This window comes from Pagrus pagrus (assembly GCF_965226575.1).
Source record: "Pagrus pagrus genome assembly, chromosome: 9".
Lineage (NCBI taxonomy): Eukaryota > Metazoa > Chordata > Actinopteri > Spariformes > Sparidae > Pagrus > Pagrus pagrus.
This window is the reverse complement of record NC_140193.1, coordinates 6,472,798-6,499,982: the sequence shown is the minus strand read 5'-3', so window position 1 is coordinate 6,499,982 and position 27,185 is coordinate 6,472,798. Positions and strand designations below refer to the sequence as shown.

The 27,185-nt window shown below is 42.8% G+C and overlaps 1 protein-coding gene across 1 annotated transcript in view; it reads left to right on the top strand.

The window, feature by feature from the left end:
- The window catches only part of tmeff2a (transmembrane protein with EGF-like and two follistatin-like domains 2a), a 120,056-nt gene extending 96,098 nt beyond the window's left edge, over positions 1-23,958 (top strand). Inside the window, exons 5-10 of the mRNA XM_084361522.1 lie at positions 264-360; positions 12,180-12,328; positions 15,252-15,311; positions 15,580-15,700; positions 21,965-22,123; positions 23,320-23,958. Coding sequence (XP_084217648.1) covers positions 264-360; positions 12,180-12,328; positions 15,252-15,311; positions 15,580-15,700; positions 21,965-22,123; positions 23,320-23,416 — 683 coding nt within the window. The 3' untranslated portion in view covers positions 23,417-23,958. The remainder of the gene's footprint in view (positions 1-263; positions 361-12,179; positions 12,329-15,251; positions 15,312-15,579; positions 15,701-21,964; positions 22,124-23,319) is intronic.
- The last annotated feature ends 3,227 nt before the right edge of the window (positions 23,959-27,185 follow it).

Genomic DNA, 27,185 nt, shown 5'->3' with positions numbered 1-27,185 from the left:
AAGGAGTGAAGGGATGAAGGGAGATGGCTTCAGTGGGATTACGGCGGGATGTGGCTGAATGTAAATGCACTTGAGTTGTCCGAGGCTGATTTCTCACGGTCACATTGCGTTGTGAGAGGTGTATTGTTAACGGGTCTTTTGTTACAGGTTCTATCTGCCTCTGAATGAAACAGCTGGGTTTTAGACAAACAGGAAGTGTTTGTGCAAATCCTTCCTGGATGAGACAGGTGTTAAATGTTTTTCTTCCTTTGTGTCTCTTTAAGGTGGAGAAGGCTCAGCCGAGGCCGGGCAGAAGGAAACCTCCACCTGTGATATTTGCCAGTTTGGGGCCGAGTGCGACGTGGACGCAGAGGATGTTTGGTGAGTTTGAGCACAGAGACGAACCCCCCGAGGGTTAAGTGATTACAGATCCGGTACAGATAATGTATATTTGTTACAACGCTGGCTGAAGGGAAGCAACACGAAGGGGGAAAACGTTGGATAAAAGGGTTTATTAAGTACATAAAATAAAACAAAGGATAAATCAAGTGGAGTGGCGAGACTGAGAGTGTGGAAGATGGAGGAAGAAGGAGCCAAGTACACAAAAAACAACCTCGGTCATTAAAACTCCCCTAAGAATGAATGCCCTACAAGACAAGCGAACCAAACAGCCAGTTAATTCAACAGTATTCATTCATTCAAGGGCCAGCGCACGGTCCCTTCACAAAGATGGACATCTCTAGGCTGCATGCCTGAATATGCAGTCTAGACAATTGGACAAAACCAGTGAATGCGGTCGCTGTAGACCACCACTTGTTGCACAGAAGATCCTTTGCAACCATCAATGTGATTGAAGGCCTTCGGTAGCTCTCAGGACCAAACGCATTCAGCTAACAGCCAGCTTTACCAAGGATACAAAAACAAATTCAAAGGGTCCACATTTGGTGGCAAAAAACACTGCCAACAAGCACAAAGACCTTCATCAACAGTTAGATCTGCCTTCCCCTGCGCCAACAACAACACAAGTGTGCCAGTACACATCACAGAAGTATATGATGAAAGTGAGCAGCAAAGACGAGGCTCCCTCCACAACCACAACGCCAGAATAAATACTAAGTTTATGCAAAAACCACAAACAGCCTTTAAAAATGTTCAATTCCTCTCTCGTCACAACACTGTGTTCATGCTCTGCTTAGGTTCAGGCACAAAAACCTCTCGGTCAGGGTTAGTTGAACTTTATGGTTTGGCTCAGAACTACCTGGTTTGGTAACCGAGATTACAGATGGAGACGGACCGACTCCCCGTGAAATACAGACGGTTTTGGCTGCCACAAAAATGTCTGGAAATGTCTGCAGTTCTTCAAACAACACCTACTTTTGACGTGATAAGAAAGGATGGAAGTATCCCCAGGTCTTCTGTCAAATAGTCTGGCTGCCTTGTTGGATGTAATAATGCCACCACCAACCTCTCCACCTCCAGATATGAAAGTCAGTTCATAATCATTGTTTTTTCTGGACAAACCTCTGGTTTGCAGAAATCTTAACTGCTAGCATTGTATCACACAAAACTTCAGCTAGCCAAGACTGCAAAACTGAAGTTACACCCAAAGTGCTTCACACCAGCAGCACACAGCTGGGTTTCCTTGAACTCAAGGACTTACTTGTTATCAAATCGTCCTGAGATGCAGACAAAAACAGAACAAAGCTCACACACAAAGACAGGTAAAGTATGAACTATAGCTCTAACAAAGCTGCAAAAAAGCCTCACTTATAAAGGGAAAATCCTCATTTGGCTGCTGATTGAAGTTTCTTGATCTGAAGCTTAATTCTGAGGCGGTTTTCTGATATATATAGCAACTTTTAATCAATCAGCTTCAGGCTTAAATTCACATCTTCCAGTTATCGGATACAGAAACGGACCATTTAGCTGGTTGAACAAACCCTGACAATGGCTCACTTGCTCATCCCAACAAAAACGCTTGAAACTGTTTGTCAAAGCCGCCTGACACCAGTGGACCCACACAGCCAGAATCAAATTATCTCCACACCTTTTAACAGTCTCTAACCCCCCTGTATTTGTTTTTGTAGCCAGTTTGAACACTAAGGAATATAGATTAGAACTTTTCTTTATGCTTCCCACCCCCGCCGCCGAACACCCACTGAGGTTTAGTGCATGGTTGACCATTTCATTTAACCTCAATTACTAGAGCAGGGCACCGAGAGAAAGGAGATTTTCGCTTATTCTGGAAATCCAATTACTATCCTTACAGGACTTGGCAATGTCAGGCCAAAAATGACTTTGACTCGCACGAGGAAAACTAGTTCAGCGAAGAAATAACGTTTGTCATAAATTTAACCATTTATTGCTGATGAGACGGAGGCAGGTAATGTGTTATCAGCTCCCCCCGCATGCATTAAGAGGAGGCGGCACTAAAAACATCCTCAGGGGTACATAATAAACATGCGGGTGCAGAGCCCAATTAGATGGGACTCAACTTGTGAACCGTTTCCAGGCTGCGGCAAGCATCGGTGTGTTTTCGCTCTCTGCAGCATGGATGAAGCTTAAATGAAGCAACCAGTTTGGGGTGGAACAAGGATCAGCTGGTATCAGCAGAAGCAAGGCAGCGCTCATAAGAAAGTCCCAGACGTAAAGGCTAGAAAATTAGAAGTGCCCTGAGAGTATGGCTCTATCAAACTGCTTGATGTAATGGAAAGATAATGTACCCTGGTGTGCAATAACCATAATGCAAAGGCACAGTTTCACGGTGCTTTCTGAGCCTTGTTGCAAATACCAAACAGCTGGAGTCCACTCCTCCCGATGCCACCCACTTCCACAAATGCACCTTAATATTCTGCTAAAACACAGAAATGGATTTATTGGCAATTTCTCAATCCCCAGAGGTGGAATTTCGTAAGGTCGCAACAGCACGATGTAATGTCGATGATGACTGCACACAAAGCTAAAAGCATAAAAAGAAAGCGGAGCCTCGAGTGTAAACAGCGTAACCGGAACGAAGGTGAAATTACGCAATATACACACTGCGGGATGTTTTTTCCTCCTCAATAGGAAGAGAATGGACAAGACGAGGGAGCCAGTCGAAGTCGGCGAGGTATCTTGTTGACACAAAACACACATGAATATTTCAGTGTACCTTCTTGTAAAAGGGAAACTACATGTACTCCTTAGTCTTTCAAAAGCCCCAAGGTGTTTTGATAAGAGCGTTCCTGGTGAATAATCAGACAGGTAATTGCAACCCAACAGCAGGTAATTTTCATCAAACAGCAGCCAACCGGTGGCTTAGCGAGGGATCATTTTGATTAAAATGACAGGTTATTCCAATCAGGCTGCAGCTGATTTTAATCAAACAAACTGTCAGTTAATCAAACAATGAGTGGAGAGGGATGACTGTAATCACAGACCCGGTGACGGTGAAGTGTTTACAGCGAGCCGTTATTCTTATTTTCATACAAACAATACAGAGAGAGAAATATAAGTGTGTTTTGGGACTGTATGCATTGTTTAGGATATGTAGCCTGATAATCAGACTCAAGTGCCGTTTTGTTTTCATCGCATTATTCAGTTTTATTCATGTTAATTGTGTTTTGTTTGGGAGTGTTTAATCATTTTACCCCAAACAATCAGTAATTAGTCGTGCTTCTGTCCTGCAAATGTTATATTTATTTATATAATAAATCAAGACAGATGCAGTTTTCAAGGAATTGTTCAGCTTTTCAGGAAATCCGCTTCATTTTCTTAGACTTGGACGAGAAGAACGATGCCTCTCTTATGTACGTAAGGTTAATGTTATGTTAGGGTAAGGAAGCTACGGTTAGCTTAGCTTAGCATAAAGATTACAACCAGTCCAAGTCAAACTTGTCATTTATATACTTAACAGTTATTGTATGAATTAAATTAATTAGTTAGCAAGCTTTTGAGGGACTTTATACCAACCGGCATCTCCAGTGACCTCTTGTGATGAGATGACATTTCTCCGCTCTACATGCAAATAACACATCGCTGCAATCAACAGACATGAGGTTTTTTCATACAAAGACAGAAAATCTTCATGTTTAACATTTGGCGAATTTACAAGAAGATCCAAATAATTAAGATTTTGTAAGAGACAGAGTTTCACAAACTTAATAAAGTTTCTCTTCACTCAACAACTCACAAAAATGAGCGATTTCTTAAAGGAGTCTGGGGACTTTCTCCACATGTGACAAAGACGTAGCCTTTATTGGTTACTGTCTGCTATGTTTTCCTTAAAAACGAATACTTTTCTTGCTTAAAACTAACAAACGAGCCTGTGAACGGTGATATATGTTGTTCTGGAAAGACTGGAAATCAACCTAGTTTGGGTTTGAGGATGTGTTGACCGTGTCGTAACCATAAATTCTCGTTGTAACTTGGCCAACGATCTTGGCTCCCGACCAATTATAGGTTGCTGTCTTTCGTGACTTGCATGACATAGCCCAAAGGTGATTGGTAAGGAGAGAGACTCGACCTTACAGCACCAACAACGACATTCCTTGTATACTTTGCCATGAAGGAGTGCTCTGTGCCTCAATAAGTCAACTTCATAGAAGATGTCAGAGAAGTTGTAAAATCAGGCGAGTGATAACACATGATGAATTTAGCTTTTTGTAAATTTTTGTTCCGGTCTGTTGGGTCGAGCCGTTATTCGGATGATATCACGCACTCTGAACTTGGCACGAGTCAACTTGCATCAACCTTTCTAGCTGTATTGATCCTATCAGTGATGCTCGTAATCATTTTTCTGTTGCCGTTTTTCTGGCTTTAGCACAAATAGATGACCTTCACATTTCTTAATCTCACCTAAAAGGCTCAGACTGGCTGACAGAGCACATTAACTCATATGAGCACTGGATGCAGGCTTTGACTCGACTGACCTTAAAAGTCACTGTGCGAGGAATGCATTGCTTTTTTCAAAATGTAAACAAATGTCTAGACGCTTTAGACGCTACAGTTTGTGTATCCTCGGTGAAGAATGATCCATCAGTGTGCTCATGATCATGATGAATCACAATAAGACATTTTGATGTTGTTTTTAATGCAAGATTATTATTTTATATACAGTTTGACAGCGTAAATAAATGCACGCCTGTGATAATGAAGGGTTATTTTCATAATGTGCTTAGAAGTGATGCTCTGACTCTCACTGGTCAGGAGAAAATTGCTATTTCATTCATTTGTCATTAATAATCAAATGGATTTATATGAGGGAAAAGAAAAATGTGCTCGGCGGTGCGGCCGAAATACTCTGTGGTGTTTGAACCTATTTTGGCTGAGCTGACCCTGCTGTGGCAAAAAAAAGACTTGCTATCCTTACACCACCCCTCTTTGGCTCTCTGTACTCTCGAGGCAGGCGGCAAGCAAAAAAAAAGACCAATTTACCCCTCAAGGATCAATAGAGTGTCACGAAAACCCATTTAGATCCATTTGTGGTGTAGAACTGTAATTACCCACAAAAACCCATGCTTTCAAACCCATCAATAGCACCCATTGATGTTGATAGAATTAAGGTAGAGGAGGAGCAGATAGTGAGCTAGTCATAGAGAGAGGGGCTGCAGGGATCCTCGCCGTGTGAACGCCTGGTTTAGACCTCCTGAGAAAGGAGCTAGAGGCTTTTCAGATCCGACAGTTGTGTCCTTATTGAAGCCCATTCTGTGGAAAGCAAAAAGGGAATTTCAGTGAAAAGCCAGACAAGCCACAGGCCAATAGGCAAAGTGGGAGACGGCCTTTATTTTCCTTGAGCCGGGTCCTTGCACACGCACACACGCACACACACACACACACACACACACATTCAACAGCCACTGGTAGCCGTCCTCACACAACTGACATAAGATAAGAGAAAATATAAAAAGAGGATAAAAATAGAAAGTATAAAGGAGCAGACGAACTGAGGCCACTGGGCAAAGGCCACTGAGACAGCGTCTCTTTGTAGTTGTGTTCCCTCTCTTGTGGAGGTTTTGCATCACTTTGTGGCGGTTTTGTGTCTCTTGGTGGAGGTTTTGCATCACTTTGTGGAGGTTTTGTGTCTCTTTGTGGCTGTTTTTTAACTCCTTGTAGTAGATTTGAGTCTTTTTGCGCCTTCTTTATGAAGCTGCTGTCCTTTAAGGACTCTTTCAGATTGTTCTGTGACTCTTTATAATAGTTTTGTGAGTCTTTGTTGTTGTTTGTGTCTCTTCGTGGTCATTGTGTGACTCTTTCTGGTGGTTTTGTGACTCTGTAGTTGTTGTGTGTATCTTTGTAGTTGTTGTGTGTCTCTGTAGTTATTTTGTAACTCTTTGTAGTTGTTTCGTGTCTCTTTGTAGTTTTTTGTGACTCTAATTGTTTTGTGAGTGTCGTTTTTGCCTCTTTGTAGTTGTTTAGTGACTGTAGTTGTTTTCTGGCTTTCTTTAGTTGTTTTGTGTCTCCTCGGTGTCGCTTTGTGACACTGGTTAGTTTGTGACTCATTGTAGTCATAGTTTGACTTAGTCTGGTGGTTTTGTTGTTGTGTCTCTTAGTAGTTGTTTTGTGTCTCTTCATAGTAACTTTGTGTGTCTTTGGTGGTGTTTTATGATTTTTTTGTGACTTTCCAACATGTTAACAACAATGTTGCCAACAGCCACTTCAAACAGAAGCTCTGGCATCCTGACCCTTTGACCCATTTAATTATTAATTGAACATGGTGATTATTGACTTCACCATGTTTGCCTCAAAGCGTTGCAATAGTATTTCACAGTTTGTGTTATGTGTTCTTGGGGCCTTCTCTTTCTCCAACAGCTTGTATATAAATAGACAAAATATATATATACGTATACGTTCTCGCTATCTCCCCTCTTCTTTATGTTTCAACATATCTTATGTGTCCTCTCTGTCACTCGGTCTCTTCCTCTCTCTCTCTCTCTCTCTCTCTCTCAGTCTGTTCGTCTCTCGCTCAGTTTTTCAAAGGATTAGAGTGAAATTTGAGGCCAAGGATTATGAAAATCAATGCTATGTTCAGTTGCAATAAGGTTTGCTGCTAAGGATTTGTACACAACACGAGGCAGTCAGTGGATATGTTGGCCTAAGCTGCTGTGCATGTGTGTTATTCTGTGTGTGTGTGTGTCTGTGTGTGTGTTTGAATGTTTACATGTGTGTAAAGTGGCTTTTTCAGTTGGGAACTAGCAGACAGTCTGGGGGCGGAGGGGGCTTTAATGGGAGGGAAATAATCGCGGGGGAACTAATCAATACGACACATCCTGCTAAGAAAGTAACCTCACGCACACATGTCACACACACTCGGATGTGCACAGCACACACACATTCACACACGCCGCTAACTCTCATTGAACACTTTTATCCCTTTGTACCTCGCAGCAGACCGCGTGAAGCAGCGATTCGGTGTGTGTGTGTGTGTGTGTGTGTGTGAGAGGGAGGAGAAAACAAGGTTGATCACAAAAGCGATTGTTGTCTTGTTCATGCGTGCGACTGTTTGTGCACGTCTGTCTGCGGGTGTTCGAGTGTGTGTGCGAGTAGCATTAGGATGTGTTGACGCACTGCAGTCTGGTGGTATAGTGCCTATTGTGGAGAAAGTGAGAGTCCTCATTAAAAATGTATGGAGCCCAGACATGAGCCACCGACCAACAGCGGCCTCTCGGGATGGCCGAGACTCTGAAAGCTCTTCCACGGTGTTAGGTTGTATGTGCATGTGTGCGTGTACATGTGTGCAGTGTTAAGCTTATAATTTTAACCGGGGTGGATGTGTGGACATTTTTCCTTTTTAGCTCAGAAGCTCTGAAGGTTTTTCTTTTTATTCTCGGTTCCTCGTGATTCATCTCGCCTCCACCTTTCATCCCAAAACTATTTCTCATTTAGATACTCTGCACGATAACGAAGAAACTTTAATTGTACGCCTAATCTCATCATGAGGGTGGCTGTTGCAAAATTAAAGTTTGTGCTTTGTAATCTTTAAAGGTTAACCCAAAACTTCTTTACTCGCCTCGAGTGATATCAAGCTATGCAGATAATTTCAGTCCCTCTTTGGGGATTTGAAACTTGTCTAGATACACAGTCTATTATATAGGAAGAAAAGATAATAAGTGCATTTGTAACATTACACTGAGATCCAAAGAAGCCAATTCATTACAAGACAGTTAAACCACGATTAAAGAGTTATTATTTTTTCTTCCTGGAGAACTCAATATGACATCGTTTTGGTCTCAGTAAGTTAAAAAAATATATATTATCTTGCCAATTTTTACATCAAATATTGGATGAGAAATACCCAAGAATATGATTTCTACTGCTACACCACATGGGAACTGAAAACCTATCTAATTGTTTTTTTGTGGAAATGCTGCCCAACCTGTATTGTTTACCTTTAGCAATGCTATATGGCAATGTTGGCCTTCAACCAAGAGAAGTAACAGCAGCCAGAGTGCTTTTGAAACAGCATTCGCCATACCTGCCAACCTCGAGATCTCTAAAAATAGGGAGAAAACTTTTTGTTTTGTTTCCTGCATTCTGGTGACTTCTGAAGAATGTAAATAACAACAACAACAACGTAGCTAATCTCCATCAGTAACCATTGATTCATTTTTTTTGCCCCTGCCTCTGAGACAGTTTGTGCACACCAGTGCACTATTTCGTCATCGACTGAAGTCAGTGCGACCCCTGTGATCATAAGAAAAATCGACGCAGCAGATTTTACACGACACGTGCTCCTTTCCTCTCAAACTTTCAATAAGAAACAGGATTTTTTTCTTTTGCAGAAACCTCTGAAATTTGCTAAAGTACCTCTTTCTTTTATCTCTTCTATAATCTCTCTGTCTGTCTCTCAGTCATTGAGGAAGATGAGGTGTCGCAGTACAGCAGACTATACGCTGTACAGTGCCAGACGCAGGTTGTCATAACTGAAAGTGGGAAAATGTGTCATAAATTGGGAGGAATACAGGAGAAGTGTGACCTCAGGAGTCATTTCTTTCAGTTTGGGATTTTTATTCAGGCACATGTGAAAATGCAGCTAGCTAGCAAAAAAGAGGTAGGTGGCAAACACTGAACATAGACTGTATTATAGAGAGTGGATGTGTGTAATACCGTTTTCAAGCCTCTCGTTTGGCATTACACCCACTGCCATCTTGGTTTTTGAGCCAGAAGTGACCATATTTGGACGAATTGATGGAGCATACCCTGCTTTATCCTGTGTTTTTACTCTAAAGGGGATCATGATTTACAAAATGAACATCATGCTGTATTGAAGAAGACTTTAAACTAGAGATTGAGACCATTATCTCATGAGGGAACTGTTTTCTGAGGTAATAAATGAAGTGAGAAGTGGGGTCGTTTTCTCATAAGCTTACAAATTATCTAAGAAAGCAGTAGAGTCTCCCCCTGCTGGCCATCAGAAGGACTCTTCAGACCTGGAAGCTCAGTGTTTTTATACCGTCTATGACACCGAGAGACACAAACAAACACACACATCAGAATGAGAGAGTGTTGAAAACTGAAGAAATTGTTTCTTGGCAGCAGCGTCGACTTTCTGCCACAAAGAATTTATCAGATGTGCGGTTGTGTTTCGATTGCAGCCATATCTCTCATTCTGTGGTTTTTACACCCCTTATTGGAAGCAAATGGGAATTCATTTGTAGTGAAACATTACATTTTAATAATTCAAGAGCAAAAGATCTTTCCACAGACTGAACGCTCATGACTCTGGATAGCGCACAGAGAAAGCTGTCAACAGTTATTTTCTCCATTTCTAACGAAAGCTGTTGACAGTGAGGTCTTGAGGCGGGTATGTCAAAACCCCAGCAAATAAAACCAAAACTATCTGCATGACTAGAGACTATGTTGGTTTTTTTGGCAATTTGGGTGCAGTGACCCTTTTCGGATCACACTGTATAATTGTGTAACCCCGTGCAGCGGCAGGTCATTCACAGCTGCTCCGGCTCACCTTCAGTGTCATGTGGGATTTTTGGATATTGCGTACGACTGTGTCTTCTTCTCTGATGCATGGCGAATCAGTCGTACTTTGCTGATCCATCATTACAACAGTAGCTGAGCGCCGCCACGCTTTGCTGCACGGCGTTTCAATCAACATCAGTGTCAGCAGTACGAATCATCATGGCTGATTGTGAAGGTGTCGGCGTGTGTGTGTGTGTGTGTGTGTGTGTGTGTGGGCACACGTTTATGTGTTGGCGGGCGCCCACGAGGGCCTGTATGCAAATGCAGCTGCGAGACAGCTGAATGCCCGTGCTTTACTGAGAGCTTGGCACCAGGGGAAAATGAAAAGACCGGGAGAATAATGACAGATTTATAATTACAGAATCTAGCGTTCAGCGCTACTCAGCAGCAACTGTCTGGGGAAGGCAATCTGGGTGTAATTTCTGCTGATCAGGCCCGCCACACACTTAAGGGTCACACTGTTCACGTATGCCAAGACACACACAACACACACACGCATATGGACACGCACGCAGGTGTGTGCGCTCACGCTCTCTCTCTCTCTCTCGCTGTCATTTTTGTGGATGTCACACATGCAGGAGATCCCACGCACACACACACGTACACACACACAACAGACAAGTAGTCTCTCACTTAAATTTCACCGAAAATTGTGGTGCGACAGCAAATTGCTCGTTTAATTTGCGAGAGCTGAAAGCATCAAGTAAGTGTCTGATTCACTGAGAAATGAATGCATTACAGTCTGCAACAAAAACACACCAGAAATATCAGCTGTCTGGAAGTAACTGATTTAATAAACGTCGGAGACAAAACACAACTTGTTTCAAAGCGTACGGACATGAAAAGTTATCTACCAGAGACAGAAAATAACACACTTTTAATTTGGCTTGTAGAACAGTTTTACCAAACTTTAAATTGAACAACGTAAAGTAATCATCTGCCAACGCAGTCACCAGAATACACTGTGCTTATGCCCTGGTTAGGTTTAAGCACTAAAAACACTTGATTAGAGTGAGGAAGCATCATGGTTTGGCCTTAAATATCTGTTTTGGTCGGCACAAATATGGCTGGAAATGTCCCGAAGTCTCCTTAAAAAACACCCAGTTTCATCTGCACAAACACAGCTGGAAACATCCAGAGGTCTCCTTAAAAAACACCCAGTGAAAGTCAAGTAATAAACATGTAGTGTCAACATGATATGACACATTTTATACAAATGTCAATATGATACACAGACATGTACGAACTTGGACGTATCTGTGGTTTGCAGAAACGTTATTGCTAACTTTGTATCCTGGTGACTTGGCAGGTAAAAACATTCATTTAAAGCTAATAATCCGTCATTGTAACTTCCATGTGTGATTGTGGCGACAACAACAGGTTTTTTAAGCCAAACATTGATGCTTTCCTAACCCTAACCGAGTAGTTATTGTACCTAAACCTAAACAGACCGTACAGCAAATTCAACTTAAGCAAACAGAAAGTCGCATCATCAAGAAACATCCAGTTATCTGTGGTTCTGCAGAAACATCTATACATTTATTCTGGTGATTGGGTCGTTACAAAGAAGCGGTGTAATACCAGACACTGGCTGTTCTGCTATCTTCAGTCAGCTGTCTCACTGTGCGCTATGATAGCATTAGCCAAGTTATGATTTTTTTTTCCATTTTACTCTCTTTTCAATGTTATCGAAAATAAATTACACATCTGAAAGCTTCAGAACGGTGGAGGCTTTTTGTGCAACAATTTCCTCTGCAACGCTAAAAATGTGCAGCTTTGTTATCTACTTTTCTTTCATTATTAATAGCTTCCTGCCATTGTAACGCTACATCATTTGTCAATCAAGTCCTCTGTGCAGCCTGTCGCTCTTTTTTTATTTATTTTTTATTTTTTTTTGCAAAGTTAAATCCATTTGCCATTGTGTTAGATTGAATGTGCCAACACCCAGTCTGAACAGGATTACTATGCATGGTCCAGCTTCCTGACTGAGTGCAAGCTGTACTGTTTTTTTTTTTTCTTCCTCATTTTTTAATCCCTGAATGGATTTCTGCCTGTGTCCCTCGCAGTCAAACACACACACACACACACACACACACACACACACACACACACACACACAAGTCTCTCCAGGATAAAGATGCTCTCATTTTTATTGATATTTCAGATCTCATTCATTTGAAATCTTAACACACCTAATAAATAAAAAAGCTATGAAGTTTGCTCCTCTCATGTGACGTCTCCTTCCGCAGGTGTGTTTGCAACATCGACTGCTCGCACATCAGCTTCAACCCGGTGTGTGCCTCGGACGGTCGTTCCTATGACAACCCCTGCCAGGTGAAGGAGGCGTCCTGTCAGAAGCAGGAACGCATCGAGGTCAAGTACCTGGGCCACTGCCAAGGTCAGAGTCGCGAACACACACACACACACACACACACACACACTTTCTCTCTCTCACTCTCACTCAAGACATGACGACACCTTCGCACTCGCAGCGGGAGCCGTCAATCTGTCTGGCAGGTGTTCACTTCAAGTTGAAGCGAGGCCACGGAGGCAAATGAGGCGGCTCGCAGCAGAGCTAAACGCAGACAGCGTGATTCGATATCTCCCTTCCAGCTGCAGCTCCAAACACATTTCGTGATTACAAAATATTTTTCTCTCAATCATATTTTGGAAAACTCTGCGCCAGAGATAATCCTCAAAAACCCCACATAGCCTTCTCTGCTATGTATATTGATAATTTTTGCAGAATGGTAATCCCCTCTTTTTAGTGTGGCATCTTTTATTTGGGTGCAGGGATGAAGTTATTTTATTAATCTCCATGCTCAAATCCCTGTACTGAGTCATACTGCTCATCCACGTGGGAGAAGACAAGAGCACATACGAATAATTATTTTTTAATGTCGTTTTAATTCTTTTTTTATTTGACGTGTGATCCAGCAACATCTTCATTTCTCTTCGTTATGACTTCATGCGACTAAAAAGATCCGACTGGGACTCAAAGAGGCGTTCGAATCTCGTTCGTCAGCGGCGTCTCGCGTCGTGTGCGAGTACATTTGCAGGCATCTGATGGGCGCTGCGCCCACCCGGGACAAACGGGACAATTGATCGAGATGTGAGAGCCGATACGAGGGCGGTGAGAAGTAAGGGGGAGTAAAGCAATCAGGGCGAAGCAGCTCTGGAGCACAAACAGAAATCTGTCGCCCACCCTGCGTTACACCCTTTGGGTCGGACCACCCTGATTGATCTGATCAGGCTTTCCGAGCATGCTGTGTTAATCAGGGAGAAACAGACGTCGTGAAAGTGTGAGGTTTGGACCTGTGGAAGAGCAAAGCTCTCGTTCGTCAGGATTCAAAGTGGCACCTTGACACTTAGATCGCTGGTTTATGATATTATGAGAAACGGTTTATTTTTGTTCTCCTTGAAATCGCTGCTTCTTACTGGATCTCCCGCCAATCTGGAGCATCGAGAAACAATCTCGGTCCTCATAAAATCGGGCGTCGTATCGCTGAGATCTTAAGTTGTCATTGATGTGTGGAGCAAGGAGAAATTAAAGGAGGAAGAAAGAAAAGCTTGTGTCTCCTCTCAGAGAGTCTTAAAATGAATTCAGTCTCGTATCTGATGTTGCTTAATAAAGGGTAACTCCACCAATTTTACACATTAAAGTGTGTTGAGTCTTACAGTACTACTGCATATGAGAATAAAAAGTAGAATAAAGCCTTTTGTGGCTCCAAAGAAAACTGTGTGTAATCCGATAAACTGCCACCAGTGATGTCAGTCAGTGGCTAAGTTGCATTGTGGGTAATGTAGGCGCCAGGTGGTGAATAGGAAGAACATGCTAAATAAAAACGATGATATCTCTGGTTCTGCTGTAACGATTCTGATCTTTTTTTCTTCTTCTTTCCGTCCATAATGAGTCTAACAGTGTTACTGAGGGGATTTTCATTTTCATTCACATGGCTTGACTCGGTTTTACTCGAAACATCAGTCCAGCACATCAGGGATTACATTTTGATTACAACATGGCTACCTGCCTGGAGATATGTCTCTATAAACACGCTTCCCCTTTGAAATGAGGCAGCAAAGTCGGGACTTGTTGGGTTTTCACCGGCAGTAACTTTAAGGTGCACGAAATAGTTTGAGGGAAGACATTTTAATCAGAAAAGACGAATCTTCACTGATTTAATGACTGAATAACCAAAATGTCACAATTTCACACTCATTTACTGTGTTGATATTTGCGGGATCTTTCTAAGTCAACACATTTCTAGCTTCAAAACATTTTTCTGGGGACCTTATATCCCTTTGAGGAACGGCTTGTTTATTCAGTTATGGAAAGATATTCATCAAATTAACTCTCTAAACAACTGAAAGCAAACATACTGAATAAGTAAAATAAAGCAGATATCTTAAAAAAAAAACAGGGAAACTAAAGAGATTCAGTAAGAAGCTACAAGAGAAGTGCTGAGAACTAAACACGGAAACTTCTAACAGCGTCTCCTGCGCAGATACAAGACTTACCATCGCAACACAGGCTTGTTTGGGTTAACCCACAGTGCAGCGACTGTTGAGTGACATCACTGGAGGCAATTTATCGGTTCACATGCAGCTTTCTCTGGAGCCACAAAAGCTGTAACCTGTAAAGCTGGTGGACTTACCCTTTAGGCGAATAAAATACATACAAGACTCTTCTGATCTCAATGAAATGCTGCTTTGTTTCTCTTCTCGTCCATCTCCTCTGATGTTCTACAAGCAAATAAATAAGAAAGATGAATTAAAAGTGCCAGATCTCGGCGCATTTCTTGCATCATAAACCAGGAAATTACTTTCACAAACTCGGTTTTCACCGACAGCTGCAAAAAAAATCCCCCCACCCCCAAAAAAAAATCAATCGCAATAAAATGATAATGATAGGAAGGAGATATTCAGCTCAAACTTTATCTCAGACTCACAAGACGGTCCGCGGCAGTAAAAACGGCATTTATATTGTCTAGCCATTGTGAAGGATGAATTCAATGCAGCGTCAATAAGGTGAGCAAAAATACATTATTCCCTCTGATCTGTTCTTCTCGCCCGGCTCGGCTCCATCCTGCCCTTTGTTCGGTCTTATACATTAGAGGAGATGGCGTCTGACTTTTTGAAGAGAATCGTCCACATTTATACGCGTTAACCAGACAGGTGCACACACCACATGAACCCCTTTGTCGAGGTGATGATTCACATCCAGCACTCTCTCTCGCGCGGTTTGACTGTATAATGGAGAGCTATAGGAGAGGTTGTAGGAGACCCTGAGATCACTTTGGATGTGTTTCTGGCCTTTCCAGGTGACATCATCACCGGGAACAAAGGCGAAGACGGACACTTTGCACGGACTGACCTCACAGGTGAGTGCCTGTGCGGTGGCGGATTGCCAAATAACATGTGCTGCCACTCAAAGCTGCCTTCAGCCCTGACTCAGTTCTGTTCGGCTCACCTCTGTCTGTGGCTCTCAGGCTCGTCTCTCACTGCATGCACTTCTTTTATTCACCCTTCGTCATTCATCTCTTCCTCTCCCTCTTAAAATCATTTCTTTGTAAAGTACAGAGATGTACATGCACGGCCGGCCTCCAGCACATATACACATTGAGTATTCTGTATGTTTTTTTTACACAGTAGTGGAAAACGAGGACCCTCTGGCCCGCGGCCTGTACATCCCCTGTCCAGATCACTACAAAAACTACTGCGTCCACGGAGAGTGTCAGTACCCCAGGATCCTGGCCCAGCCCTCCTGCAGGTACACACACACACACACACACACACACACACACACACACACACACACACACACACACACAGATATACAGTATGACTATATTTGTTAGCACAAGCAACGGGTAGGGAGAGGAGTCATGGAAAATTATGATCATTTTTGCGTTTTATTCAAAGGTGACAAGAAATGAGGGGCGAGAGAGACACGCAGCATAAATGCACAATCAACCAAGGACAGTGTGATTACAACTAATCGACTATTAAAGCCACTAGTTGACACTGTGCATCGGTGTAGACACAGTAATCCCAAACTGTGGTACAGGTACCACTGGTGACACCCCAGCTCCCTCTAGTGGTGCATGGAGAAACCCAATGAAATGAAATGAAAATCATTTAAAACCATATAATACCAGCAAAAAACTGCAGAATCTCTTATTAGAAAACTTAAACTGAAATGCAATTTGAAATAAGTTTGTTATTTCCTGTAATAATAGAGTCTCAGCCTGCTATGTAGCCACGATCATGCCACCCCATCACAGTTTGAGTTTAGCTCGAAAGTAATAGTAAAGATAGCGAGCAAAGGTGGAATTAAAGATCTATAAACGCGGCTTTGAACAGGAACCGACAGGAAAACGAGTGCGGGGCAGGAGGAACTGATTTTTCAAGCAAGTGGCTACTTTAGCAGCGCCGCTAAAACGTCCACAGCACATGCTAATGTTAGCATCATGTTTACTGAGGTGGTGCACGGTGTAAAAAGTTTGAGCGGCACCGTTTTAGATCTGAAATTGTAGCACGGTGTGGTAATAAATGACATCATAATGACAGGGCAGGCTTTTGAGATGGCCTCACAACAGAAGGTGGACATAGTCATTTTCTACATTTTGCCGTGTCCCTGCAAGAAAGCAGCTGAATGAACTGCGGACGAGAACATGGAAAGCGGACGAAAGACGTTCATTTGCAGCTTTCAGTCTGTATGAGGAACCTAAAAAAGAAGGAAAGGTCACTACGTCACTGAATCTCGCTTTAGTGCCAGACTGTGGTGTCAGCCGTATTGAAGTCTGTGATTTTCTGCAGGCATTTCTTCATCAGAAGTCATAAAATGTAGATATTCAGGGTTTTAGTATGCCTCTCCACGCATCTCCCATAGACTTCAGTACAGCTGACACCACAGTCTGGCACAGCGAGATTCAGAGACGTAATGACTGTTCTTTTTTTTAGGCTCCTTCAGTCTTTGCAGGAAGTCACGGCAACACTCACATCCTGTTACATCTGATTCTGAATCATGAAAATGTTATCGGACTCATATATCAGTTTGTAAGCTAGCTCCAATTGCTTTATTTATGACAGGGTCGCCTATTAAAATGTTTTACAGGCAGTTTGTGATTTCTGCTCACGGTTCAACCTCCATTTTACATGAATTCTCATATAAATCAGTTTCGTATCAGTTTGCAGCTGTCGTCATGGTCCTGGGTTTCAGCTCAGTTGATATCCTGTTGAAAGTTTATCCTCTTGTGTCATGTTTTACTTTCCACTTCCTGCCTTTGTCTGTTTTCCTGCCCTTTTTTTTTCGTATTCACCTGTGTTTCGTTAGGCCCATGTGTATTTGGGTCTGTGACTCATTGTTGGTCCGTCTGTTTCGGTGCTGTTGCTGCTCCCTGTCCTTGTGCGGTCCCTGTGTTTTTGATTTGCTCCCTGCAGTTTTCTGAATTGTCCTTCAGTTTAGTTTTTGCCTTGGACTTTCCTTTCGCCTGCCTTTTATTGCTTGCTTTTTGGATTTCAGACTTTGGTTACCAGTATTAAAATTCATTTTTTGTTATTTTATGCCTGCCTCTGCCTGTCTGACATTTGGGTCCCTGTTGGTGTAAAAAAAAAAAAAAAAAGCTGTATATAAATCAGCTGAGCAGACCTGTGCCTCTCAAATTTCTAGAAAATTATCGGGGCCAGTGTCGGTGCTGTCAGAGCGATCGTCAGGGATCGAGTCTGCGGAGGTCTGGCTCGACACTTCTAGCATCTCCAGCTCGGACGAGCACGCTGGGGGTGCGGTCCAATCAGATCACAGCTCATTTGTAAACAGCCTCTCAGAGTTAATCGCGGACTCTAATATTTCACTTCCCGCCTCCGAGACGCTTTTATAAGAACTTGGGGTTAAAATACAATAAATTACCTAGTTTAGGGGATTAATTGATGAATACTAAAATGCAGTAGTCATGAATGCCCAGTTAGCCACCAGGACACCCATTTGTTGGCCGTAATTTTGATAACTTAGCAGCATTTTCTAAATATGATGTAATTTAAGCATCATGCATTGAGACGGGACTATTGATTATTAATTCATAATGACTTCAATGGAGTTTTAATAGCCAGAAATCAATAGGACTACATTTTGTCAGAGCTAATTATGGTCCAGCACAATGATTCTTATGTAGCAATCAATTAAACTATATTTATTGTATCTATTATATTAAGTTTTTACAGTAAGTCTGACTGTAGTCTGACTATAAGCAAATCCTGCATAAAGTAAGAGGACTCAGACCTGCTCTGTCTTTCTTTTTATTTTCTTTACTACCCACCCCCTTCTTCCCTAATCTGTAGATACCAATATAAAGCGTGTAATGTGAGATGGCTAATCAGTTAAAATTCAGCAATTGCTAAGCAAGTGCTAGAACCCATTAATCTTTTTTAATCAGGCTTGTTTATCGTGTGTGAACAGAAGCCAGGGTGCTGCGAGGGGGAAGTGTTTGAGCTCCCTCCTGCTGCAGCAGTCGGCCCGGCTGTTGACCAGTCAAAATAAACTGCGCTGCTTCAAATTAATCCCATGTTGGATTTCTCACCCGCTAAATGAGGATGTTGGTGTTTCCTTCCCCGGCACACATTATAATCTTGTTTCACCAGATTCAGTTTGCTGGTGATTTCATCTTGAGAAGCAACACGTTGTCATCTGTCTGCCCAGTGACTATACTTGGCTGTAAACACAACGTCGTGCTGCTGTCAGTGATGGCTGACACCTCGAGCGTGTCATCAGTGAGTTCCCAGAAATACAAGAATTTTTATTAATTTTAAAAACAGGATCATTTGCATGAGATCAACATCATTACTGCCAACACTCTAGCAGGAGTGCAGTTGTCAGTGCCATCGGTGGTGACGGTGAATTAACAACAACTGACCAGAGTATACGTGCCTTTTAGCATCTCTGAGCTAAGCCTTTTATTTTGGTTTAACCACATGAGATTTTATTTTTAAACCCAGGGAACGCTTCCTGCTACTAGCTTGTGAAATGGTAGCTAGCATGTAGCAGCTAAAAGAGCGAGATGTTTCCCTGGTAGAGACCAAAACAGAGCTAAAATAAGACTGAATATTGAATCTACATCATCAGGAAGTCAGAAACACAACTTTAAAAGAATGTTTGTGTTACTTTGTCTCTGCTAAATGTGTTTTTTTGACAGTTAGGTTGTCACCAAGTGGCCAAAAAAAGAGTAAATGCAGGTTTAACGTGACCACTTCATACGTTGTCTCATAATCTTGACCTAAACCTAGTCCTAAGGCTAGTCCTAACAATAAACCATCCCCTTTAATATGTAAAAATTCTGCGTAACATGTCTAAAAACAACTGGTGAGTTGTGTATTTTCAGTACATTATACTAAATGTTTCCAACAGAACATAAAACTTTAGATTCAGGTCACCTTCCACTGAAGTAAGAGTACATTTCCCTTCCAGCTCCTGTCTGCAGTCAACATTACCATACATTATCACCCGCTGAAGGAGTTCACCTTCCCGGATCACTGCTGCAGTCAGGTTGATAAAGGGGAGTGTAGATACTCTTCTTTTTAATCCCAGAAGTTCAAAGGTAATCTCTCTGCACTCCGAAACAGAGCAGAATCCGATGAGGTGTTTATCCCTCCAGAAGGTCCGGCTCTGCACCCGACTCATTCCTCCCGAAGCTGGTCGCTCTGGGCAGCTTGGCCAGCCTGAACCACACAACACTCGGCAATCGTCTTTTGTGTTTGCTTTTTATTGTAGAGAGACCCATAGATGCAGAAACTAAAATTTGTGCATCTAGCTTGAATTTAGATAATCGGTCATTACACAGGAAAACCGTGGATTGTCATGACCGTTCACCTTAGTTTACTCCTGGTTTAGCTTATCTCAAGCCTTGTTTAGCCTCGTCGGATGTCTTTTGAGTGTGATTTCCAGACCTCTGGCTATGACTTTGATAACATTGTATTCACTAAACCGATACAAACAATACCTCAGCAAAAATAAGATCCATAAATTGGATGTATCCTAAAAAAGAAGCAAGGACGTCCTCACTTTGGTCATTTTTGGGCCTCATGAATATAGAAATACATGAATGCAACAAACAACACTTGACACACACACACACACACGCACTTATAGAGCAGCAGTCCTACAGCTGCATGTGACAGCACACATACATACAGACTCACACAAGTGCATAATATACACTTGAACACAGGCAGCACAGACACGCATTTACATAAAGCCGAAATGACGAATGATGTTATGTCCCGCCGCCCACACACACACACACACACACACACACACACACACACACAGTGAATACACATGTGTGCCGCTCAGGTCTGCCATCTTTTACAGCCTGATAGTGTAGCAGCCAGGGGGTCTTGGTATCTCTCGCTCCCTCCATTTCCCTCCTTTCTTTCTAACCTCGCTCGTCCCAGCTCGCCCAGCCAGACATTCTTCATGCATACAGAGCAGAGCCGAGCCGAGAGAGGCAGAGTGTGACATGTCTCTGCTGCCCCCTGCTGGTCGCAGGAGCGGGAGGTCGTAATGAGACGGGGAGGCACAGTGGTCTCCGTGGGAGCGGTGCATGTGTGTGTGTGTGTGTGTGTGTGTTCATGTGTGTGGAAACAGAGCACAAACCCCAGAACAGAACAAGGTTGCAATGTTCATCTTACGCATTGTCGGGTCGAAGGGATGGGGAATGTGAAGGTGTGTATGTGTGTGTGTGTGTGTGTGCGTTGGTATCAAACAAGGATGTGCAGGTGTTGGTGGGTAACAACCTCCCCAGAGACAGGAAAAGCAGGTAGAGAGGAGAGGATGGAGGGAGGAAGAGAGATTAAAAGGGGGACCATTTTAGCTCCTCTCTGAGGACAAAGATCACCTCCATCAGTCTCTCGCTCTCTCGCTCTCTCTCCTTCTGTCTGGCTCTCTCAGGCCACAGACTCACAGAGCTGGCTGGATCCAAAAAACAGCAATTACATGTGAAAACAGCAGGTTGTTTTTTTGTACGAGATGAAAATCTCTTCTTCACGGTCAGCAGACATCACAGCTGATCACTGACAACATCTGCTAAGGAGGTGGCATGGCTTAGTTAGCGGCGGTAGCTGTGGAGTCACAGTCCCACCCAGAAATAACAAATGTCGTTATGAAATATTTATTTATCGTCAAAATGACTTTGTCAGTGACTTCTGCACCAGTAACCAGGCAGAAACAAACAAACGGCGGTAACAGACCTGGAATTTCAAAATAAAATGTCCAAATAAATGTCTCTGAATGCGAACGATTTACAAAATAAGACAATGTGTTGTTGTGTTTTCAGATATATCCACTACAACGTTTTCAGTTCCAAACTGAAAACAAGTTAGACCAAAGGAACAGACTCACCTCTATCAATACTGACAGGGACAAGGGACAAATCACTGGACTCAGAAAACAGGAGACCGCTGTTCATTTCCTGTTTCCAAACGACTGTCAGCATTGTGCGTTTTTGTAAAGCACGACCATGATTGTTCCTGAATCTTAACCACGTGTGTATTATTGTAACCATGATGATGAAGCTGCCGTAACCTTAACAAGGTCCCTTTCTCTGACCAAAATCATGAAGGTTTGCTGAAGAAATGGTATGAAGTGTTACTAAAAGGGACAAGACTGCTGAGTCAACTCACTCAACTTCCTGAATGTTGTTTTTTTTACTATCAATAATATCCAACTGGCATCAGAAACCAGGCCAGAATGAAGCGTTTTCATATTTAGCCACTCAGTCCCAACACTCACTCCTTATCCGACGTATTCATCTGAACAGTTGAAGCAAAGGAAGCTCAGTGTCGCTCAGGTGTCGCTCAGGTGCTTTGTTCCCCCACAGTGTCTTTACCCAACATGTACTGAGGTTTCAATTAGAAACACAGAAATAATGAACCTGTCTCTCAGCGCAACAAAGTGACTCTCTCTCTCTTTCTCTCTCTTTCTCTCTGTGTGTGTGTGTGTGTGTGTGTGTGTGTGTGTGTGTGTGTGTGTGTGTGATCTCAGCTGTCACTCGGGTTTCAGAGGCCCCCAGTGTGACATCAAGGAGTACAACGTGCTCTACGTGGTGCCAGGATCTGGCAAACTGCACTACGTCCTCATCGCCTCGATCATCGGAGCGCTCCAGGTGGTCATCATCTGCGTGGTGGTGCTCTGCATTACCAGGTGAGTCACGCCCCGACAGAAACACACACACACACACACACTCACAAACGCAGCTTACTAATGAGCCTGGGAGCAGTGTTTTCCATGTTGTTGTGTATATTTAGGGAGTCACAAGGGGGGCCGCGGGGCTCCTGAGCCCGGAGGAAACAGCCAAAAGGTCACCTTGCTTTCACCGCAGAGAGAGAAAACACTGCCACTTTCCCTGCGGACACACACACACAAACACACACAAACACACACACACACATCTGAAGTGAAAAAACGTGCTGGGCGTGCGTACAAGCATAGATACACAGAGATATCTGTGTAGGCAAGCATACCCGCTTGTGTTTGAAGAGGAGTTTTGTATTCACAGAAGAAAACCACTGACACCCACAGATTCACACACACACACACACACACACACACACACACACACACACACACACACATATAAACCCTGCAGCTCGTCTGCCTCCGGCTGACCTAAGCAATTTATGACATTTAATAAAAGATTTTAAAAGAGTTTTAGCCGAGACAAAACTGCTCCTCTGAGTAAAGGAGGAGGAGGAGGAGGAGGGACAAAAAGAGAGAGAGCAGCCGTAAAGGGGAGCAGGGCGAGAGGGTAAAGAGAGAAGATAAAGAAGAAGAAGAAGAAGAAGAAGAAGAAGAAGAAGAAGGGAGAGTTATAACACTGAACACAGCTACAGTACCATTAATGTTTCCTGCTGCTCAGCGATATTCATTTAAAGCAGAAAATATATAATACACTCCACCTTGTAAAGGTTCACAATACATCACACCGCTCAGCTGAATGAATCCTACAGCACACGTACGTCAGTGCCCTGCGACTCTCTCACCTCGGCGTCCTATCTCTGTCGCACAGACCGGGCTTTGTGCGCTGTGTCGTGTTTTATGAATGATTTCCACGTATTGTAAAGACTTCCATTCACTTAAAGGACAAGCAGGTCATCGATATGCTTCGACTCCTGCGTGCGACATTTTGTTACATGTTGGAAAAAGTCAGCTGGAAAGGGCGTCGCTGCAAGAGATACTGAGATAAAGACATAAAGAGCTCACTTTTTAGCCCTAGATTCGGCCTCTCAGGCTACATACAGGTTGAATGTGTGTTTTTGGTCTTTTTCTGGCGTCCGAATGATCATTAACCCCGACATGTATCTTCTTGTGCCCCTCCCTCACCTCCTCCCCCTGTACAGGAAGTGCCCGCGGACCAACAGGATCAACCGGCAGAAGCAGAACAATGTCCACTTCAGTACGGAGAACACCATGCGCGCCTCCACTCGACTTATCTGAGCCCAGACCCGCCGAACAGAGACCCCCCCTCCACTTTACGGAGCGCTGTGGCGTTAGATGTTCCCCCCCCTTGTAGGCCAACCCGAAAAATTAGGATCTGCTTCCCCTCACTCCTCGCCCCCTCTCTCCCAGTACGAACTTAAAGAATGCCCAGGGAGGACGGTGGCACGGCAGAGACAGAGCTGGGCGAGTACCAGTCAGCGATGATGACGATGAGGACGTTGTCGTCAGCCGCTGCCACCGCCGCCGCCAAATCCCCCACCCCCACCCCAAGTCGCCGATGTGTCTCCTTGCACCTTGTCACTTCCGTCCAGGGTTTTTCTGAAAAAAACTGAACCACGAGGTGTTGAGGGGAGGAGGGCGGGGCTGCTGAGGATACAGAATGTGTGAATGAGTGAGAGTGTGAATGTGTCTTAGATGTGTGAGCTTTGGTAGAGGCGGGCTAGCCGGTGTCTGTCGTTTCTAGATGAGGGGTTAAAGCAAAACCGGGGTAGTGCAAAGCAGGGTAACGGGCTTTAAATGAGGTGTGTGTGTCGTCCGGTTCTGGGTGGGGGGGTGGGTTTGGGGTTGTTGGGGGGGGGGGGGGGGGGGTTCGGGGCTACACGTGATGCCTTGCACCTTGTGTTATAGGAGACCTTTGACAGAGGGCACAATGTTATTATAGAGCTCTCTGTTCGGTTGTGACGATGACGTCAGCTTCTGTATCTTTGGGTTCTATTTCCAATAGTTATTACTACATTGTCTTGATGGGGTCATTTTTCTGTAAATGTAAATAAATAATTTATATCACGAAATGTAACAATGCCGTGTCACTCTTTGTTTGTGGCGTCCTATGATGAAGCGATGATGTTGTTGATATTGTCACATGAGATACAGATCTTTATATCAACCTCTCAGGTCAAGACTCTGCTGTCCACTCACATCTGAAGGAGAGGAATCATTCCTCCGAGGACAACAATGTAAACATCTTGGCCGGAGAAGACAGATGGTTTGAAAGAGCAGTAAAGGAAGTAAAGGAATCCATCTATGCCAAACTGGAACGGCCGTCCTTGAACAGAGGAGGTGGCCTACGACATTACTTATCACCCACCAACAATGCAGTACTGAGTTCCCTCCCCAGACAGCTTAAGTCCAGTTGGCTACGATACAGCAGTCAGATTTACTATGACCTGGATGACCGAGAACCTTCATCAACAATATAAGATCTGTTGTCTTTAAAGTCCTTATTGTGTCAGTCATACACAGGAGATGTAACAGCAACATCACGGCTGCTTTACTCCAAGATGAATGTACGAAGAAGTAATTGTGTGAAACTTGAGTTTTTCCATCTCGTGGTACTTTGTCCTTTTACTCCACCACATTTCAGAGAAATATTGTGCTTATTGTTACTTTTTAATTTTGAAAACATCTGATAGGTTTATAGAATGTGATGTATTCATAGATTAAACTGTACGTAGTCAGAATTGGCTTCATTGACTGACTGCAACAGTAAAATTCACCTCACATATTTTTACATCAACATTAATTTAATGATATATAAAAGAAAAGCGAGTACTTTTACTACATTTATGAAAATAACATTAAGAAATGCAGGAATCTACTTTTAATGGAGTGTTTTTACGGCATTGCTGAGCATCTGAATTGTTCCTCCACCTGTGGCCCTATGTGTCTATTTAAAATATGTCTTCAGCACATCCACACATGCAGGCGTGTCGTTCTGTTTGCTGCTGCTCACACAGGACAAAAGATATGTTTCAGAAATAAGAGGAGCAACTAAACTGGTAAGTGAGACACTGAAGCTGATGTGAAGCATCTGATTTTATTCCATTTCTTACTGATGTACATCTGCAACTGTTCTTCTACTTCCTGAAGACCTTGAAGTGCAATGATCAGGGACGCAATGTAACTAAGTACATTAACTCAAGTGCTGTACTGAAGCAGTATTTTTATTCTACTTTACACTTAGATTTGTACCTTTAGCTATTAATTTCTTCACAGATTTAGGTCATTAAGACACCCAGAAATAGCTGCATCATTAAAGTTCTTTACACATCGATGCTTCACAAATTTATGGGCGACGTAAGTTGATATTGCTGTTTTAATTTGCTTCTATATTTATTTACCTTTGTCTTCATTCCCCAATTTATTTACTATCCCATTTATTTTCTATTCAATCAGCCAATCAACCTTTATTTGTATAGCACCAATTCACAACAAAAGTCATCTCATGACACTTTCCAAACCGCACAGGTCTAGACTGTACTCCTTGAATAATTTATGCACAGAGAGTCTGCAACTTCAGGAGGCGGCTGCAACTCCACCTCCTCGGCTGGTGTCCTGAGGAGTGTTAGTGTTAGTACGACTGGGAGGAGACTGACATATTCTACATTACACAGTCAGGTTTCAGTGAGATAGAATAAGTCAATATTATGATCTGATATTAAATAATTTACTAAAACAGCTCTGGATGACAGAGATCCACATTGATTTAAGTGGCCGGTGGAGATTCATTTATTTTTTTATTAATTTATTTACATATTAATTACTGTATTTATTTATTTTCTTCATTTTTCTTTTGGTCTTGTTATGGCTTTAGTTTTGACTGGACAGCTTTAGAGATGCCAGGAAATGGGGATGAGAGAGAGCAAAGGGCAAAGGGCCACGGGTCGGACTCGAGCCCAGCGAGGACCACACCTCTGTACATGGGATTTGCGCTCTACCAACTGAGCAACTGGAGCACCCTCCTGTATTCATATCTGTATTATTTCCCCTTTTACAGATACATAAATAAATACATAGATAAATGAATGAATGAATCCAAGAATGGAATCATTTTATAAATAAAATACTAAAAACAATTTTCACATTTTACACATTAATAAATGTCTACATGTATTTTCAGTAAATTATTTTTTGTGCATTTCATTATTTATTGATTGATTTTGGCAGTTTCAGTCCTCCATACCAGCCTTCTTGCGTAAAAAGGGCTGAAGACTCCACTAGTGCAGATAAACTACTACCACCGCCACTAGGTGGAGCTGTGTTCATAACAGCCCCGGTGAAAGCGGAACAGCACCACTGTATCATCGGCCTCAGAGATCAGTGTGGAGCAGCGCAATGAGACGATGTCAGCTAGAAATAAGTCCTTTCTGATTAATCATTACAAAATTTCAAATCATAACGTCATCAGTTGTCGTGGCCGAGTGGTTAAGGCGATGGACTAGAAATCCATTGGGGTCTCCCCGCGCAGGTTCGAATCCTGCCGACAACGATTCGTTTTTAGTCGACAGGAGACCAGAACCTGCAGCACACTGACCAATCACAGAGAGGCAGGAGAGAGAGGAAGAGAGCAGAACTCGTCAGATGTTTCCAGGTAGAAAGTGAAAAACAGGTCAGTCAGCTGTCCTAAAAAGCTTCCCTGAAGTCATAATACAACTGAACTCAAAAATATTGTGGTAAAAAGTGACTTTGGTGAAATGAAGTAAATGAATCCAAGAAAGTAATAATTTAATAAATAAATTAAATGCTTAAACAAGGAACCTCTTTTTTAATACTCAATACACCATAATGACTCAGTGGAAACAGATTTTTAGAAATGTGTGCAAAATTAATTAAAAGGAAAAACTGAAATATCACATTGACATCAGTATTCAAAGGTCTCAGCTGACGGTGCGTATCAGAGAAAAAAACTAAGCCACGAGGTTGAAAGAACTGCCTGCAGAGCTCAGAGACAGGATTGTGTCGAGGCACAGATGTGGGGAAGGCTACA